The 19,697-nt window shown below is 43.1% G+C and overlaps 1 protein-coding gene across 1 annotated transcript; it reads right to left on the bottom strand.

Moving 5' to 3' along the window:
• Positions 1-10,110: 10,110 nt before the first annotated feature.
• LOC136476464 (protein TOPLESS-RELATED PROTEIN 2-like) lies at positions 10,111-19,246 on the bottom strand. The gene is made up of 25 exons (XM_066474311.1): positions 18,662-19,246; positions 18,383-18,562; positions 18,182-18,295; positions 17,942-18,100; positions 17,030-17,210; positions 16,831-16,957; positions 16,638-16,747; positions 16,403-16,541; positions 16,208-16,317; positions 16,038-16,107; positions 15,766-15,839; positions 15,591-15,686; positions 15,414-15,509; positions 14,980-15,107; positions 14,621-14,855; positions 14,227-14,394; positions 13,494-13,598; positions 13,270-13,419; positions 13,026-13,136; positions 12,759-12,938; positions 12,523-12,651; positions 11,841-11,936; positions 11,481-11,666; positions 10,855-11,030; positions 10,111-10,751 (listed from the first exon to the last, which is right to left on the bottom strand). Exons 1-25 carry the CDS (start codon positions 18,739-18,741, stop codon positions 10,535-10,537), a joined length of 3,417 nt encoding a protein of 1,138 aa, XP_066330408.1. The 5' UTR covers positions 18,742-19,246; the 3' UTR covers positions 10,111-10,534.
• Between the last annotated feature and the right edge of the window lie 451 nt (positions 19,247-19,697).

Raw genomic sequence — 19,697 nt, 5'->3', positions numbered from 1 at the left:
TTTTGAAAAAAGACAGCCAATTAAAGAACCGTTGCACTGGAGCAAAAGATGTCATGAAATAAGGTTAATTTAAAATTTAGCTGATTCATCCAAGAGACTCTTTATATCTTTTCTAATTTATAGAAGTAGAGATTTTGGTGAAGAAGTACTCTCCAATGGCCTCTTCAATTGAATATACAAATATAATCATCCTCTATTTCATATTTCTGTCTAGCCAAAAATGGAGAGCGAGGAAGCCTGTCTAGACTACGCACACGATATAGAAAAGCTGTTGGATAGTATAAAGATATAGAAAACGACTTTTACTTAAATGACTCTATAGATGATGATTTATAGAGTGGAATATGCTCTGAGTTCTCTCGTAATTAAACGGTCTCCTGACGACCACAAGATAAAATAAAACAAGACTCGTTCCAATCCAATCCATTCATGTCGTGTCATACTCGGAGTACATAAACTTTATAACGTGGAAACATCTGAGACAGGTCTACCGTCTCGTCCACAACCATTCATAGGGAGGAGATCGATATAGCTTGTGTGGCAGCAACCTGCTACTGCTAGGCTGCTAGCTTCTGCAACTGCAAGCAACGTGTGTGGTGGTTCCGACATGCAGAACAAAACAAAGATGTCATCGCTTTCATTTATTTATGCCTTGCAGTCCAGGGGTCTGTTTGGTTCCTTAAGTTTCTCCTAAAATTACTGTCACATCAAATATTTGACATATATATAGAATATTAAATATAGACTAATTATGAAACTAATTATATAACTTGTGACTAATTTGTGAGACGAATGTTTTAAGCCTAATTAGTTCATGATTTGACACCGTGGTGCTACCATAAACATATGCTAATAACAGATTAATTAGACTTAAAAATTACCTCGTAAATTAGCCTCTATCTATGTAATTGGTTTTATAATTAATCTATATTTAATGCTTCTTATGAATCAAACACCCTAGTAGCGCTGCACGTAGTACACGGCAAAATAGCTTTTGTTCCACGTGCTGTAATTTTGCTCTCTCGCATTCCTTTCTTTTTTGTCTCATCGTGGAACTATGTTGGTAGCACTAGCACATCAAACTGTCTTGTGCTTTGAGGTGAGCGAAGATATGCGGTGGTATATTTTAGAATAAAATAATGTATTTTAATTTTTGCTAGGAGCTGGTGACTGCTCTGTGGTGGAGCGGGCCGCGGGCTCAAAGAACTTTGATGTACAATGAACTAAGATGTAAATGTAAATGTAAATTGAAGTTCATCGACTCTGCATGGTCCCTTGAAGGAAAAGTCATGGCAAAAAAATAGTTTCTATGATTCTTAATTTTTTGCAACAAATGAATACTCCCTCCGTCCCAAAATATCTGTCATTTTCGCTTCCCAATAAACAACTTTGACAAAATATATATTAAAAATATTAAAATTTATGATACATAATTGGTATTATTGAAAAGATATTTGAATCTAATTTTTTAATAAATTTATTTGGAGATACAAATGTTGCACGCATTTTCTACAAATGAGTCAAACTTGCGTCACGGAAACCAAAAGCGACAGATAATTTGGGACAGATGGAATATATGATTATGGAAAATTACTTTCAAGTCCTAATCCGCTGATAACATGTATGTTTTCTTTCACGAATCAGCATGTTCTCACACAAAAGCCGTATACCCTATTTAGATCTATAAAATTAGTTGCTAGCTCCTAAAAGAATCTCTAGCTAATCTAAACAACATAGCTTATAATAATCCAGCTTATACTCTCTTTGTTCCTGAAAGAATAAATTTGTAGCCCAAAAATTTGTCTCTAAAAGAATCGATTTCTGGAGGTAAATAGTCCACCGATCCACATTTATCTCTCTCGTAGTCTGAGTTGCATTTAACACAAACCTCCCTGCTATTGGATACTCCAAACGATACTACTTAATTAGGTTTCTCGGTAATTGGAGAGCTATTAAGGTTCAGCAGTTTAACGAGGGACAGAAGAGTCTTTTATCTTCTTTGTTAATCTGTCATACAGTTGTTGTGAATTCATTCTTTCAGGACAGAGGGAGTAAATTATTTTGAGCTATTCAACCACCCAAATACAAATCCCAACAAAACATTGTCCGGATGATTCTTAGGCCTTGTTTGGCCGGGCTCCGGGCAGCTCCGGCTCGGGCTGATACCCTGACATGGAACACTGCAGCGATACTGTAGCACCAGAGCTGTTTTTCTCTTCCACATTTTTCTCTCACTGTAGCGTGATACTGTTCATGGAGCCGGTGAAGCTCGAATTTCTAGCTTCACCGGCTCCGGTTCTGACACGCTACAGTGCATAAACAGTGTAGGAGCCGAAGCTCCTCGGAGCCGTACCAAACGAGCCCTTACCTAGAATTGTATTTGTTTTGGACAGAGTGAGCATGTCAGCGCGCTTGATTGGCAAATCTGTTGGATACACGAGATGAAAGAAGGGGTCAAGAAGATGACATGGCACATGACTCTGATTAATTTGCCCACTTGGTCGATTGGTTAAGCGATCGTAAAAGCAGATGAGCTCACGTGTAGAAAAGATTAATAACTATGATGATTAATTAAATCACGCACGTTGTCGGATCGGAGTGGAGTGGACTCCTCTCCGTGCAGTTGGGGCTGCCAGGCCAGGCCCACCACGGCGTGGGCGAGTGCCCTTCTCTCACGTTTTCGTTTCTTTCCTTGCGCGGACGGGGAGGAACCGAGGGCACGCGTACGAGACCCCACTCGTCAGAGGCTCGAAGACGACCGAGTGCGCAGCTCTTGGTCGGAGATGGACGCCGAACCAAATCCGTCGCTGGCTGCCTCAGGCGTCATCATTACTCTGGATTGAATGGTTGAATGGATCGGAATACAGTACCTTTTTCTTTTTTACCTGACGATGACGACGGATATGACTTCGGTATTGCTCCGGGGCGGGCGTACCTCCGACGGATATGTTTGTAAGTGTTTCTAAAAGTAGATCAGGATATTATATATATGTTGCAATGGTTATATATGTATATTGTAATCTTCTATTCTCAATGTTTCATCTATTTTTTCAGACGTACGTTGCAAGTGTGTTTATTTGTATGTTGCATATGTTTCACAAATATGTTGCAATTGTTTTATCTGAATGTTGCGTGTGCTTTACAATGATTTTTAAGTGATTTTCATGTATTTTTGCAAGTATTTCAGATGCATGTTTTAAGTGTTTCGTCTGTCTTCAGATATATGTTGCAAGTGTTGCATCTGAATGTTTCAAAAATAGATCGGGTGTTGTATTTCCCTGCTGCCTCGTCTCGGTGTCTCATCCTCCTCTTAGTGTCGGGCTAGGCATTCGCTGCCCCCTCTCCCTCTTCTTGATGTTGGTAACATTTGGGCGACACGGACCCGTGTGGGAGCACGAAACGGCGCGGGAAACGATATGCATGTGCGGACGTCCCCATCCAAACGTCCGAACGCTAGCCAGCCCGTATGACTTTGGCGTGCTGACGTGTTATGGCTGTAGCGTATACGGGTGGACCCCGAGTTTGACTCTTACCACGGCGACACCCACTGTTCTCTACGCTTTCCATTTCCTGTTTTTTTTTTTGTTTGAAACTTTCCATTTCCTGTTTATGGTGGAAAGTTGGAGCGAGTCAACAAGACCCTGGTTCGATCTGTTCCGTTTGCGGCGGCGTAGGCTACCAGTAGTCCCGGTGGCGGTTTAGTTTCTAAAATTTTGTAAAATTTTCTAAGATTTTCTGTCACATCGAATCTTTAGACGCATGCATGAAGCATTAAATATAAATAAAAAATAAAACTAATTACACAGTTTAGACGAAATTTACGAGACGAATCTTTTAAGCCTAATTAGACTATGATTGGATACTAATTGTCAAATAACAACAAAAGTGCTACAGTATCATTTCCCAAAAAAATTCGCCAACTAAACAAGGCCCTAGGTGGACGGAACAAAGCTACGTCATCATCATATACTCCCTCCGTATACGATTTAGAAGACGTTCTAGCGCTTAATCAGAGTTGAGAAAAAGACGTCGTTGTACCGCGCATGCAAAGCTGTGGACGCTGCTGCCCCTGCATGCACGCGCTCCGGCTCCCACGCAACGCTCGGGCTCCCACGCACGCGCTCCGGCTCCCACGCCGCGCTCGGCCCACGAGTTAATAAGCGCTGCGTCAAGGCAGTAATCACGCGCTCCTTCCTCTCCGCAGCACGCTAGCCAGCTAAGGAACTCTCCAGCCGAACGCTCGCCGTGGAGTCCGGCGTCCTAGGGTTTAGGGCTTGCCTTCGCTTCCTCGCCATGGAGTCCAGGGGCGCAGGTGCTGATCGCCGTGTAGTCCGGCGGTGCGGGTGCTGCTCGCCGCAGAGTCCGTCGTCGCGTCTGTTGTTCGCCGCGGAGGACGTCGTGCCGCACTTGGAGGAGTTCGCCGCGGAGGAGTCGCAGGAGCTCGTCGCGTTTGAGTCGCAGGAGGTCGTCACGCCGGAGTCGCAGGAGCCGGAGGAGGTCGTTGCGCCGGACTCGAAGATGGAGGTGGTGCCGGAATCGCAGATGGCGCCGGACTCCATCACACCGGAGTTGCTGGAGCCGGAGGAGGTCGTTGCGCCGGACTCGAAGATGGAGGTGGTGCCGGAATCGTAGATGGCGCCGGACTCCATCACGCCGGAGTTGCTGGAGCTCGCGCCGGATTCGGAGATGGTGCTGGATTCCTTGCCGCCGGGCTCTTTTCTATGCGTTCGCTGTCATCTCGTCCATGAGGACCGCCAAGCATGGAATCGTGCGCACTCGCGGTTCTGGCCATGCTCTCGCTGCGGTCTATTCCACGCGGAATACATAATCCGCGCCATGCTTCACAGCCTCGACGAGTTCGACTGCGAGCTTTTCATCCAGCATTACAAGGATCTGCTGCCGACAAAGGATGACGCCAAAGCATCGGTAAGATAACTAGCTTTAGTTCTAATTAACTGTACAAGGATGTCTCTACTAATTAAGCTAACTAGCATCAATCTATTTGTTTCATGCAGCAAGAGTAGCCTCGGCTTCATCTAGCAAAGATGGATTACAAGGGATAGAAGATGGCAGCCGATCTTCTCTTTCTAATGTTTCTTTTTTCATGTGGGGAATCTTGAACTTGTTGCATCCTTTCACCTTCATAGCTTCCATCAAAACACTTTGTAGTGTTACAAACATTCGGTTTGCTTTGTGTGCCGAGTACTCCAAGAATGCCTACAAAACAATTGTGCAAGAAATGAATGAATGAGCAAATTTATTGTTGAAGAAAACATTGAAACATGTGTGAACAATTTGATCAAATTACCTCTTGTACTGCTGGAACTAGAGCTTCTATTGTTTTTGCATTCTTCTTGTATTGAATTGCTTGAATAGCTCGAAAAAAACCCAAATCAAGAATGTTGAAATCCGGAGAGTTGGGTGGTTGACAAATTAGGCGAATATCAAATCCTTCTTGCTTAGCAGCCTCACAAAAAAACGGATCATCCAATTTTAAGTGGGAAGGTGCATTATCCTGTTGAATGAAGATTGGTTTGCCCACATCTTCTCTTGGCCATTTAGCTCGAATGGCAGGCAACACTTGGTTGATCATAAAATCTCTAATCACGTCTCTAGTGATCGAAGTTATGGGCTTCATAACCAAGTCTCCACGGACACGGCCGGTTCTCTCATTACCTCTCATAGCCGGTTCATAAGTAACAAGTGGAAAACAACCAATCCTACCATCAAAAATACAATTCCCATCCCTAAACCTTGGCCGAGCACAAACACACAAGAACATGAGCCTAGGGATGTAATTCTTGTTCTTACAAGTCCGATGGGGATCATCTTCTTCGGGAAGCAAATACTATTTTTCAGATTTTTGAGATAGGTAGAACCATTTTTCATCAATGAACACAAAGCCAAACAAATCCTTAAACCTTGGATCATCAAGCAAATCCTTCTTAATCATATCAACACACCACTTTAACCTAGACCTCTTGTTAGCTTCAGTGAGATATGGTTTGATGCTACTAGAGTGGCGCCTAAGCAAACCTTTTTTCAAATATTTTTGAATCTTCCATTTGCTCATGTTTAGTTTCATGCACACATCCTCTATAGTCATTCTTTCCTTTAGAGGAATGTTTCGCAATGCTTTCAAATCAACAGGGATTGTCTTACGACCAACTTTACCCTTCTTTAAACTAGAAACCACAACCGGAACTGAGTTTGCAAGTTGTATTTTACCTCGCTTCCATAATCGCTGAACTGACCGAATATGAAGACCAAATTGAGCAGCAACAAATGCAGTATCTTTCTTGCCTAATTTCCCATTGTTGCTTCTAGCCAACAAAGCCTGATAAACTTGTTTTCGAAGCTCTTCAGACATTTCTTTCCTTCGGTGGGGTTGTTCAACTTGTTCTTCAACGAGAGCCTCCACAGCATGTTCTGTTAAAAGAAAACAAACATTAGCCACGGCATGTTCTATTCATAGGAAAAAAACAAGCACATTCATGCAATACTTAGCCACGGCATGTTCTATTCATAGGAAAAAAACAAGCACATTCATAATATGCTTAGCCACGGCATGTTCTATTCATAGGAAAAAAACAAGCACATTCATGCAATACTTAGACACGGCATGTTCTATTCATAGGAAAAAAACAAGCACATTCATAATATGCTTAGCCACGGCATGTTCTATTCATAGAAAAAAAAAACAAGCACATTCATAATATGCTTAGCCACGGCATGTTCTATTTATAGGGGAAAAAACAACCACATTCATAGTTATAATTAGTCACGGCATGTTCTAGCTATAGGGAAAAAAACAAGCACATTCATGCAATACTTAGATACGGCATGTTGTAGCTATAGGAAAAAAACAAACTCATTTATAAATCTTACCGGGCAGGTTTTGTAGATAATCGAAATCAACCGCACCAAACTCGTCTAGTGGCAAGTTCAAATCAAACCCTGTCCAAAAAATAATAAAGAAAATGCGAAACATTAGCACACGTTGTTGCTTTGAATATAAAAAAAAGAACAAACGAACGGAGTACATTACCATATGTGGTGTGATCAGGCACGGAGCCAACGGTGGGGCTTGGGGGGCTCCAGCCCCCCTACTGCTCGCGAGCAAGCGAAGCCCCATAGAGCCGCCGTCTGAAATTTCAGCTGTAGATGTATAAGTAGGAGGGGCTGAGATTTGCTGAACCTCTTTTTTTGCTAATTGCCGTTGTTTAGCCTCTCCTAAATTTTTTTCTAGCTTCGTCCCTGGGTGTGATCCTCCAATATTGCCTCATTGAGATCGAATGGAAGATTGTCGTCGTCATCTTCTTCTACACGAACGTTCAAATCAAATGGATTAGCTATTGCAGTGGAGAAGAGGTAAGCCATATGGTTTAAGCAAGCAAGCAAGGAAGGCAAGAGAGGATGAAGCACTTAAGCGTCGGACCTGCTGAGCACTTAAATAGATCAACCAAGGACCTGCTGAGCACTTGAAGCGTCGGACCTGCTGAGCGCGCGCGTAGTGGGAAAAAACGAGCGCCAATGCACTTAAACGCAAAAAACAAACCAAACTAACAAGGCTAAACGCGCCTCATCGCGGCTGAACTCGCGCCAACGGCGAAAATCGAACGCTAGAGCGCCTCCCTTGCCTTCCTTCCGAACGGCAAAATCGCGCTGGAACCGCCCAGCCGCAAGCGCCACGCCCAGCCGCAAACGCGAAAAAAACCAAACGTAGCAAATAGTGCCATGCAAAATCATGGCCACAGCAAAAAAAAAAAAAAAAAAAAAAAAAAAAAAAAAAAAAACGTCCCCGTCGGGTTTCGAACTCGAGTCACTGGAACGACTTCCAGCGAGCGCCTCCCTTGCCTTCCTTCCGAACGGCAAAATCGCGCTGGAACCGCCCAGCCGCAAGCGCCACGCCCAGCCGCAAACGCGAAAAAAACCAAACGTAGCAAATAGTGCCATGCAAAATCATGGCCACAGCAAAAAAAAAAAAAAAAAAAAAAAAAAAAAAAAAAAAAAAAAACGTCCCCGTCGGGTTTCGAACTCGAGTCACTGGAACGACTTCCAGCGAGCGCCTCCCTTGCCTTCCTTCCGAACGGCAAAATCGCGCTGGAACCGCCCAGCCGCAAGCGCCACGCCCAGCCGCAAACGCGAAAAAAACCAAACGTAGCAAATAGTGCCATGCAAAATCATGGCCACAGAAAAAAAAAAAAAAAAAAAAAAAAAAAAAAAAAAAAACGTCCCCGTCGGGTTTCGAACTCGAGTCACTGGAACGACTTCCAGCTTGATGCACTAACCGTCCGAGCTAAGAAACTTTCTCGTACTGAATGCATCCGTAACCCTATTTAATAGGGGTAATCACTCCTTGGTAAGCACAACCATGTCCTAAACGACTTCTAAATCCTATACGGAGGGAGTACATATACTTCCCTGTGCTTTTGAGCTTTTCATCATCCGCATCAGCGCATCACCTTTTTCATCTGTTAGTTACGGTTTCGATTGGTGCCGGATGGCCACGTGCTAATCAGCTCGGTCGGATCGGATCCCTCGGCACATCACCCTCACGGTGCTGGCTCCGCCTGCACGTGCTTCAAATTGGGCAGAGAGAAACTGGATGGATCCGAGGATTCTCCCCAGCCCCCACCCGGCTCGCATCATCACAATCACACGCTGGGTCTGGGACCTGGGAGGGGCCGAAAAACGACTTCCACGTGCTCGCGCACCAATGTGAACGGACCAGATGATACAAGCATATTCACTGGTGGAAGATGATACTCCAGTGATTTTTTTACTAATGGCCCCAGGACATACTTTCATACTGCACTATTTGATTTAGGACTTTAATATTCTTCCTCGGAAAAAGATACAGAGATATTCAGAAGCGCCATAAGAGGTACTGTAAGTGTTAGTATAATCCCTGCTGTTAGTATAATCCTTGCTGCTGTTAACCTTTCATTAGTGAGTCTAGTCAAGTTGAAGGTCTGTTCAGTGAGTCAATGTCTGAAGTCAAGTCAGTTCACTAGTCTTTCTCTTGTTTCTAGGAAAGCGACTACAACTGTTTTCTGTACTCTCTTGTTCAGCTAGCGGCAGCTCATAGCAGCCTACAATCAGCCTCCACCATTTCTATCAGCAGCTGCATATACTACGGTCGATCCTATCCTAGTTCAGCCACCATTCTCTCTCAAAGAGTAGTGGAGCAGCAGCAACTTAACACCTGCATATACTAGAATCGATTCTAACGATAAGAGCAGTATCTGGAGAGCATGAAGTAGGGGTCTGAAAGGAGAAGCCTCACGGTTAAAATATTTGCAGCAAGTACCATCTTCGGTTGGTATTATAATAATAAAGCTAGCTATTCTTCTAAACCCTGTAAAGCTGATTCTACTTCATCAACTGATATTGCAATCTAAGTTGAACGCCCATCCTGCAGATGGAGAGCAGCAACAGACAGCACCGATGCGTGATCTTCCAGAATGAGGAAAATATTATGAAAAAAGGTGACCGAATACTTCTAGAATTCAAAATGAAAGGATAGCCTCCATGCTAATCATACAATGGTACACAGTGGGGAAAAAAACATTGTTTGACAATTTCAATAGGTGATATACCTAATACGTACTTGATAATAGTTGTCCTACATTTCAGTAAGCAACTCTTCATAGCATCTACAATTTTCTCATGGTCAGTTCTATGGACAGAGGCACATAACGATTATAACATCAATTATGGAAGGCACAAAACATTACATAGGCAATCCACAACCGCAAAGATGGTTAGAAAAAGGCTCCGAAACCAGGTTTTCCGAACTCAATTTTTAGGGGACAGTATTGCAGAGGAGATGCTCTACCCCTTCCCGATCGTTGCCTACTCCAAGTCCAGCGTGCCGCAGCATGCCGAAATGGTACGAGCACGACAATGTCGCCGTAATAGTCACAAATAGCGTTGCGTGAACGATAAAGTACAAAGACGCCGATCAACTATCACACCCAGAATCAGCTTTCCAGCAATCTCATGAACTCACACCATGTCCTCCACGGTCTACAATTGCAAATGGAAATGGCACGAAAACAATTTAGAGCCATGATAAGTAAACATCCATCAAATAGACCCCCAACATGGTGAAATTCATCATGACAGCCATGCACGCTTAATATCACCATCCAACATGCCACCATATTTTTACACTACAAATAGCTGCCCAAAGAACAGAGCAGAAATGAACGACAATCTAAGGTACCACTAAACTCAGCAGGAAAAGCTTTACAAAAGAGGAAGATAATGCCAGCAGACCCATCTCCCTTGGATGTGGCGGCGCGCGGTCAGGATTTCTGGGGCCAGGAAAGAACCAAAACCTAACTTAGAGCGATGTCATTGTCAATCACCATTCACCACCTGTGCTGCCGCCACGAGAGAGACAGTGGAGTAGTGGACTTGATAAATATAGCCTCCTCTCATAATCTAACTGTTTGTCCTTTCTCCCTATCTCCTACAGGTCCCCTACCATCCTTTGCCCTAACAAATCTCAGTGCTGCAGGCTGAGTCACCTTGTTGGCTGATCAGATGCCTGGTTGGTAGCGGCTGATGGTGCTGCTGATATCGCTGGGTGCGCTCCATTGTCCTGAGGCGGCGCTGTTCCCCACTTTGGGTCCCCGTCTAATGGCTCCACCACATGGACTTTACCATCGCTCATGCCGAGTGCGATCTGGTTAGGCTCCATGGGATGAGCAGCAACTACCAACGGGTAAACCCGTCCAGCACTGTTGGATAATATGGATCAGGTCAGAAACAGCAAGCAGACATTGATCACTTGCAAAATGGATGGTAGACTGAAAGCAAATAGTTTAGGTGATCCATTCATACCAGGCTAGTATTGAAGGTGGAATATAAGCAGAAGGAGCAATCCGGCAGCGCAACCTAAGAGATTCTGCTTCGAAGACTCCAATAGCACCATCACAGAATGCAGCATAGACCAAAAGACCATCACACGAGTATATTGCACTTGATATCGGAGCTGGGAGTGCATCTCTTGGAGACCACTGTATATATTCAAATATCAAGAGAATTAATAGCAGGATCAGAACACCCAATGTAGCAATTCAAGGAGCATCAATGGTACTGATACCATCTTTCGATTAAAAACAGATCTTTTTTTTTTTTTGCGAATGATTAAAAACAGATCTATGACAAGTGGTATCATAGCATTACTAAGGCACTAACTGTGCAGCCTACAATTTATTAATATTGATATATGATTATATATAGGACACATGCATAAGTATCATGAATCTGGTAATAATAAAGCTCAGTTTTGAAATCAAGTTGTTAATATCAATTCACATCCATGGAAAATGTGAATATCCAGTGGTATGAAAAAACAAATGCCGGGATTAGAAATGAAGAGAAATCGATGAATCAAATCTTATTCACCATAGGAGAATTGGCAAAGCTAAAACATTACTAGATGAACAGAAGTTGGGCGAACTAACCGAGCGCAAACATTCAAGATTTCCATCATAGATTGCCAACTGGCTCTCATGGACTACCAAAAGATGTGTCTGGTCATTGTGGAACTGCACCCTTGTATCACCAACCAAAGTGCCAGGTCGGTTTGCTGGGGGCTGAATATATCTTGATTTCTTTTTTTCCCAACCATCAATACTCCACACACATAGCTGCAAAATTTACACAAGAAATCAATTACCCAGAGACAGACAGATACATTCTTGTCAGAGTGACTGCAATCAAAATTTTGTATATTAATGGAACTAACATAAGCAAGTAGTTTTCTAGCATTTAACTTGATATTCACAAAAAAAATTGATAGATCAAAATCGACATTATCATACCTGAGCATCAGCGCCTGATGATACTAGCACATTCATTGATTGAGAAAAGGCCAGCCCAGTAATCTTCTTTTGATGTCCCTTGAGCTTACTTTTGACCTGGTGTAAGATTAAAGACACATTAACAAAAAGACTACAACAATATATGCAAAGGAAAACAAATATATTAAAGTGTGCAAGATTCAGGATTACAGCAGTTAATGATACAACAAACTCCCAAATGGCCAAATCTATAACTCTTGAAGGCAAGCTAGTTGGGTACTACTGAGTGCTCGTATAATATTTGATTGCAATGTAAGTATGAAAAATAGCATTACAGGGTCTACCAAGCTCTATTCCAAAATACAAAAAATACTTCCATTAGTTAAATATAAAAATATTTGACTCACCAAACAGTCTACAATAGATAGTTCACAAAAAATATCCCTATGTTAGTTAAATTATTTTGACTACAAGTTCTCTATGTTAACTAAATTATTTTGACTACCAATTCCCTATGTTAGTTAAATTATAAATGTTTATAATTCATAAGAAATTTTATAGTGCCATTTTCACAATTCAAATGGCGAAGCATGTTTTGTAAGTCTTATAAGTCAAATATAAAGTTCAGTCGCTAAATTAAAACATCATAATTTGCATAATGGACACTTTGTTTCGTATCAAGGAAAAAGAGACAATAGCATACATCATCAATGCGGACATTGTAGATTTGGATGGTAGAGTCCTCCATTCCAATAGCGATGATATTATTATCTTGCGGGTGGAATGCAAGGAAAGTTGCAGCAGGCGGAGGTGCCATGAAAGTAGTCATGACCTGTCAGAGATCCCAGATCCAAGTTTTAGTGTCAGAGATTGGAAATGGTGCGATCATGGAATAACACTTTTTTTTATCAGAAGCTATCAGCAGCAAACTACAGCTACCTTGAATGTCATCATATTGAACAACGAGACTTTGCCACCAGAGGCAGACATAACATAGGAGTCATTTTTGGACAATGCAATGCAGGCGGATGCTTCTTCTGGGTTGCCATCGTTCGTGTCATTAGTCATCAGAATCCCATTTGCTGCTTGCCACAGGTGAGGTGCAACAGATGCAGTAGACTAACAGGACACACAAATAACAAATTCAGAAAGCAGGAACACAAGATTGCAATCAAAATTGAAGAAAGTAAAATTCTCTGGTCTAACCTTGCCACTAGGATTTCTGTCGCCCCGTTGCCATTTCCACAACTTATGAACAGCATTGGAGCCAAGAGCCAAGAGTGCAATCCCATTATTTGTATATAACAAACGGACAACCTGTGGAACAAAGAAATAAACATAACCTCCATCAGAAATTTACGTAACCTAGAACATCAATATAAAGGGTAACTCATGTGTCGGATTGATTATGCATGATTAAACTGTATAACTCAATCACAATATATCGTACTTTGCTTGGGTTCGTGTCCGTGTCTGTCAAATGCAGGGCTCGAAGATGTCCATTGTCGACAATGTCAGCCAACTTCCAGGTTTTGACCTTTTCGGATTCATCTGTTATTCTTGGTTTAACATCTGGAGTTCTGCTTGGATCCATAGGTGCCTGCGAATTTTTTACCTTTAGCAAACCTACATAATGAAAAGCAAGAGAGGATGGTAAAGGCAGAAGGAACTTACCAAGCCACTTGTCGACACTGCAGGCAAGATCCGATCAGGTCGCTCGGCATTTACTGCTATAGGACTGCTGACATTTGAAACAGGACCAAGGGCAACAATTGGAGGCTGCAATAAAACCAAATATGAGAATAAGCTAACAACAAACCTTGTCAATATTCACTAAATTTCCAGCACGAATTGAAAGCAAAAGAAGGCAGGTAAGTGGTGAAGTACAGTCGGATGAATTACTTGACTACTTAACACTCCTAGTGTATCTTCCCAACGCACCAGAGGGAGAAAGAAACAATTAGCTTTCATCCACCACAAATGTACAACAATTGTCAAGAAATTATGCCTAATAACAATTCCAGATGCAGAAAATAAGATACTCCCTCCAGTCAAAAATAAGTGGCGTTTTGAGGTTGTCTGAAGTCAACACTTCCAAATTGACTACAGAATACTTATTGTAAGTAATATGAGTAGATTTGTCTCGAAAAATAGTTTCACAGAAGTATATATTTGCTATATTTTACAGGTGTTATATAAAAAAAATAGTAGTCAAAATTTACAGAGAGCCCACTTATTGTTGACTGGAGTGAGTACTTGCCCAGGATAGACATGCTTGCCTCAGTTTTGAGGCAAATTGCAGCACTGAACAAATAGGCTCATAGGGTCTAACAAAATTTTCAGTGTGACAGAAGAATAAAAGTAAATAGAACCAAATTATGTGAACGAAAAGTTTATGTATCATTACCTTGGTATTTATTTGTTGAGGAGGTCCTCTAGAGCCATCAAATGCTCTACTCTCAAGCATCCTAAGCAAGCGCTGTCCATCAGTGTTGGCAAGTATTTTTATTCCATTATCACTTGTTGTAACTGCAAGTAATGAACCTTCTCTATTGAATCTCAGACGAGAGCTTGCCTGCAAAATATCAGTAAAACAATGTTAAGCAAAAGGCTTCAGCATGGTAACAGAAAAAAGAACTCCACCACAGGGCCAAGAGGTACCCTGGGCATTGCAATAAGAAGCTCTACCAGGATTCAAACACGGACCGGCAAGGGGAGACCCCCGAGCACACTGCTCTAACCGGTATAACTCGCGAGAAGCTGGTCAGCATGGTAACAGAGAAAAAAGGGAAGATACTTACTGCCAGTCCACCGTCACAGTCTGTTGTTGTTAGTATGTTATTGTTATCCATATCCCAGAATTTAACAAGAAATTCATCTCCAGCAGCCAAGAAGCGATTCCTAGTTGTGTCAAACTGAACAACACCGAGTGAACGTTTCCTGAAGCCATTGTATGTCCTCTTAATAGCCCCTTCAGTTTCATTCCATTCAACCAAGTGTGAATCACCTTCTTTACTAGTACCACAAGAGAATAGCCTGCATGAAAAAATTTGTAAGTGAACAGATGAAATTTGTGAAACTGAAAATGAATCAAGAAGTTATATAATTTGTTACTCGTCAGCAGATATTAAACTCTATATTAACACTTGCTATGTCTCACCTTGTACCATCAGCACTGTAAGCCATCGTAGTACACCAATGTCCAGGAGCATCATAGTCAACTCTTGAGCCCAAGCAATCATACAACCATGCCTTGATTTTCCCATCAATGGCAGTAGAGAAGATAAACTACAGAGCAAGACAGAGCTAAAATTAAGAAATACATGAAAGATGGCAACTAGTAACGATAAAATAAAGCATATCAGAACCTTTACGCGTCAAACATTACAGCAATGGACATGTAGTAGTTGATACTAAATGGGACCATTACAGCAATAAACATGACGTAGTTGATGCTAAACTGGAACACAAATGTCTTTTCTCAAAAAATAGCAGCAGTCGGAACATAGCCAGAATACTAATGCAACATAATGCCAGTGCAAAATAAATAGATAATTTTCAAGAATATCAGCATTGAAGTCATTCCAAGGGTACCTGAATGGACTCCTTGTAGTGAGGGCATACAGAATACACAGGAGCTTCATGGCCTTCAAAAGTGTACTGCTTTTGTCCTGTTTGAGCATCCCACACCTGCCAAATCCAGTGTTCGAATATACTCAAGATGTTCTTGTTTGTTTTGAGAAAAAACAAGAGATCACACAATATCCTCACCTTAATGAGTTTATCATCACCACATGTAATGACAGATAGAGTTTTATTAGGGTGAGAGAAGGCTATATCATTAACCCCACCGATGTGTGCATCAATCTGTAATTCCAAAAGAGTTAGGGACCTTAAAGGCAGTTAGTATCTATTCCTCAATCAGTATTAGAATACGTGCACACACCTCTGCTTGCTGCCGCAAATCTCCATTAGGGACAAAAGTATATGTCTGAACAATATGCTTCGAGAAAGCAACACCTGGAAAAAGCAACATGTGGAATTCAATATCTCCATTAGGATCCAAACAAAATAGAACACCACAATTATGCAACAACATCAATATCAAGATTCAAACAAAAATAGAACACCCCCAAGTATACCATAATGGCCAGCGTCTTATTTTAACAAGAGCATAACCAAATGTGAATAACAGCACTGAAATAAACACTCCCATACCTAGAATAGTTCCATCTGGGCTCCACAGACATCTATTGACAGATATTGCAGCATCTTTCATCAGCGAAGCCTGCGCATACAGTGACAGATTGTCAATGAAAACCTACCATTCAAGGCGCCAAGCTGCTTCCAGCTGCACAAAACTCATACACAATAACTAAAGTAGTCACCTGCAGAGGCAAGGTACAGGAACCAATATCCCAAACTTTGAAAGTCTTGTGAGCTATCCTTTCCCGTGAACCAACTTCCCACACCGCAATGTCACCAACATTTGTTCCAACTGTTTAGGTCAGGAAACTGTAAATATAATGGACAGTTACCAAAGTAACAGTTCAATAATCAAGGGACATGTTCCCAGCAAGTACCTAAAAGAATGGTTTGTTGAACGGGGTGGAAATCCAAGCTCATAACAGTAGAACCCTGATTAAGGGTACGAGAAACTTGTTTGGGAAGGTCTTCTTGTGTGTACATATTGGCAGGATGGCTTACACCAGAGAAAGATACCTGACATAGTTTCAATGAATCATAGCTTGTTTGATTATGTGAAGTACAGAAAGAAAATGAGGTCAAACACAAATCAGACTTGAGTTCGTCTAATACCTCATCTGGTTGTCCAACACGCATTCTTTTCATGAGATGTTCTGAATCTGCAGATTGGTAATCAATGCCAGGTGCACTTGTAGGGGTTCTAGGATGCTTTAGAAATGCCGCTGGGAGCAAACAGAAAGTTCAGAAAGGGCCAAACACTGCCACCAGTGACAACCACCATTTAGCACAATTATTTTCAACATACCTGTGTTTGGAGCCTGAATGAGACCAGGTGGTCCTTGTGCAACAGCAGCATGAGGCAAAGAGGGGTTGGCATTTGTCATCCAACCTGCAATTGCGTTTGGAGATGGCGACACCACAGGTTGAAATGGCTGCAACATTGATGCAGTATAAGCAATCGATAGTCAGGATAAGTTAAATGGCCTACTTGTGATAATACTTACAGCATGAGCACCCATTGGTGGAAATCCAGCTGACTTAGGGATGGATCCAACAAGCGGACCATTGGCAGGTGGAGGTGCTCTTGCTCCATTGGTAGGAGCAGCACAAGAGTGATCAGTAAAGAGTGTCTTGATGTCAGGGTTTGGTCTGGGGTTCTTGCAGAGCTGATGTTGCCAGTTTAGACTGAAAGGCATTAGAAAGAAAGAAATAAAGCCCAGTTAGCCTCACCTTTTACATGCACGAAATGTGCTTCTGGAAGCATTGTTAGACTTGTAGGCATAACAAGTAGAGAAAACCCAATTGTGGCATGTATGGATATGACCTTACAATAAGAAAACTGGATGGTATCTGCTATAACATAAGCATCTAAAGCTAGAGCCGCTATAAAGAGACAAAATTTCTTTGCACATTGTCGATAAAAGCTGGTTACTTGGGATAAACAGGTAGAGATGTCCAAATCACATGAAAACAATCCCAAAAGCAACAACCATATCAAGAAGATTCTGTAGTGCTGGACAACCAGGAGCAATAAAATTCCAACAAGTCAAAAGAACAAAGGAAGCATTGACTACATTTAACTGTCACCTTATCCATCCATAAATACTAAGGGAAGTCAAAGAAACACATTATTTGGCATCAGAATAACCAGAAAGAAGATAAAGAACAAAAATAGTAAACCTACACAAGTAGCAGTTACATGATTGAACTATTTGATTTATATCAATTGTGCACATAAAAATCAAACGCTACCATACAATCTAATTAAATTGATACCAAAGAACATCATAGAATTTCTATTCACAAATCGCATTCCTGATATTTTAAGGAAGTCAATATGTGTGATTAAACATATCAAATTAAACAATCAAAGTCAATATGTGTGACTAGACATATCAAAATTAAACAATCAACACCTTTGATTGATCAATGTGCGAAGCCTCGAAGCTTTGAATGGTGGGAAATTCAGCTTGTCCCGGAACAGGGGGTTCGCTTCAATGAGCTTTTTGAGCTCCAAAAGCATGATATTCCGGGCTGACTTTGTGTCCCCGTACTTGGACAGCTGCTCATTTTGCCTGTTGATCATCAATACACAATCACATCTGGATGCACCGGCCCAATGCACTAAACAGCTTCTGAAAGGAGAGTTACCGTACCTAAAATTCTCCAAGGTCAGCAGCTGTGTTATCTCCTTGAACAGCTCCTCATTGAAGGAGGCGAACACCTTGAGATCCTTCACGAGAATCTCCACAGCCTTGGCCCTATCATGCCTGTGACACCGACAGCAAATTCAGCAAAAAAAAAACAACCTTGACAACGACAAGGGACCAAGAGTAGCTTAGTGATGAGTCCGTCACCTATCAAGGGCCTCGAGGTACTTCTGCTTGCGGATCTCAAAGAAGATCTTCATGGAGTAGCGGTTGTCCTCCACCTTGGTGAAGCCGCTGAGGTACCTCTCCACCTCGTCCCACTCGCCGCTCTGCACGAGGTCCTCGAAGTGCTTCATGTTGAAGTAGAAGCCCGACTCCTGCTCCAGCCTGCAGGGGCAAGCAACCGCATAAAGGCATCAGAAATCCCAGCTCACCCAGCAAGGCAAGGCACCAAAAACCCCATTCTTGATCATGGCGAGCACTCACTTGTGCACCGTCTCCTTGAACTTCTCCTCATCGAGGAACTGCAGGATGAGGAAAACCAGCTCCCTGCTAAGAGACGACATGGCTCCCCCGATCCCAGCCGGAGCCTCCAGCTCTCAAAAACCCGCCTAAACCTCGGGCCTTCCCGGCAGATCCCTCCCAAATCCCCCGCAAAACCGGCTCGAAACCGCCGAAAAAGCCACAGCAAGCAAGCAAAGCACCCACGCCGAGCTCAGAACCTTGCTCGCCAGCCCGGAGCCAGAACCCACGAACCAAGCAAACTCACAACCGGAGCACGGGCCTCGCCGCGCCCATCCCGCCGGGATCCCCGCCGATTCCGTCGGCGCGACCGCCGATCTGCAGCTGCCTACGCCGGCGGCTCGAATCCGGCCGCCAGGCGGCGCCTACAGAGGGTCCCGCCTCGAACGCGCCGCCGTCGGCTAGGGTTTGGCCGCGCCGCCGCCGCTGCCTCCGTCTCCACACCTCAAGCTCCAGCCGCCGCGTTTCCCTTCTTATCTCTCTCTCGCTTACTTTCTCTCTCCGAAAACTTCTCTCCACTCTATTTTTTTCCTCTAGCCTTTTGGTTTTTTTGGGCCGCGTTTTATAGCCACCTCGACCAGTCCCCCCATATATAGCAACCCAGACAACCCGAGCAATGACGGTAACGCCCTCAGCGCAGCCACTGTATTTACGCAGCTGCCACTGTCGCGTCAGGTCCCCAGGGGTAACCTCGTAATTTCCATTGGTGAGGACAGAAGCGGAAAAGCGGCGGTCGCGCGGTCGCTTGCGAGCCAGGGAGGGGTCTTTCCGTCATTCGGCGCGGGGGGTTAGCGGAGCATCTGGGGGTGGTTGCGGGGCCCACGATGATCGTGGGGGCGGTGAGGGGTGGAACGGTCATTTGGGGAGCCGGATACTGTCAGCTTTCCCTGCTGCCACGTCATCCTTCCTCGTACCCATTAACTCCTTTTTCTTGCCTGTTTTTTTTTCTCTCTCGCCGTCGCTTTCTGGCGCATCGCCGGTTTCGAATTTTGAACGGGGC

The sequence above is a fragment of the Miscanthus floridulus genome, chromosome 8 (assembly GCF_019320115.1).
Source record: "Miscanthus floridulus cultivar M001 chromosome 8, ASM1932011v1, whole genome shotgun sequence".
Classification (NCBI taxonomy): Eukaryota; Viridiplantae; Streptophyta; class Magnoliopsida; order Poales; family Poaceae; genus Miscanthus; species Miscanthus floridulus.
Note: the sequence above shows the minus strand (reverse complement) of the source record. Positions and strands in the feature narration are given on the sequence as shown.

Excerpts from the sequence above, each read along its gene's own strand:
- LOC136476464 (XM_066474311.1), bottom strand. The coding sequence starts at position 18,741 with ATGTCGTCTCTTAGCAGGGAGCTGGTTTTCCTCATCCTGCAGTTCCTC. Across the intron at positions 13,137-13,269 it reads CGGACACGAACCCAAGCAAA|GTTGTCCGTTTGTTATATAC; the intron begins GTACGATATATT and ends TTTGTTCCACAG. Across the intron at positions 12,939-13,025 it reads ACAGAAATCCTAGTGGCAAG|TCTACTGCATCTGTTGCACC; the intron begins GTTAGACCAGAG and ends GTGTCCTGTTAG.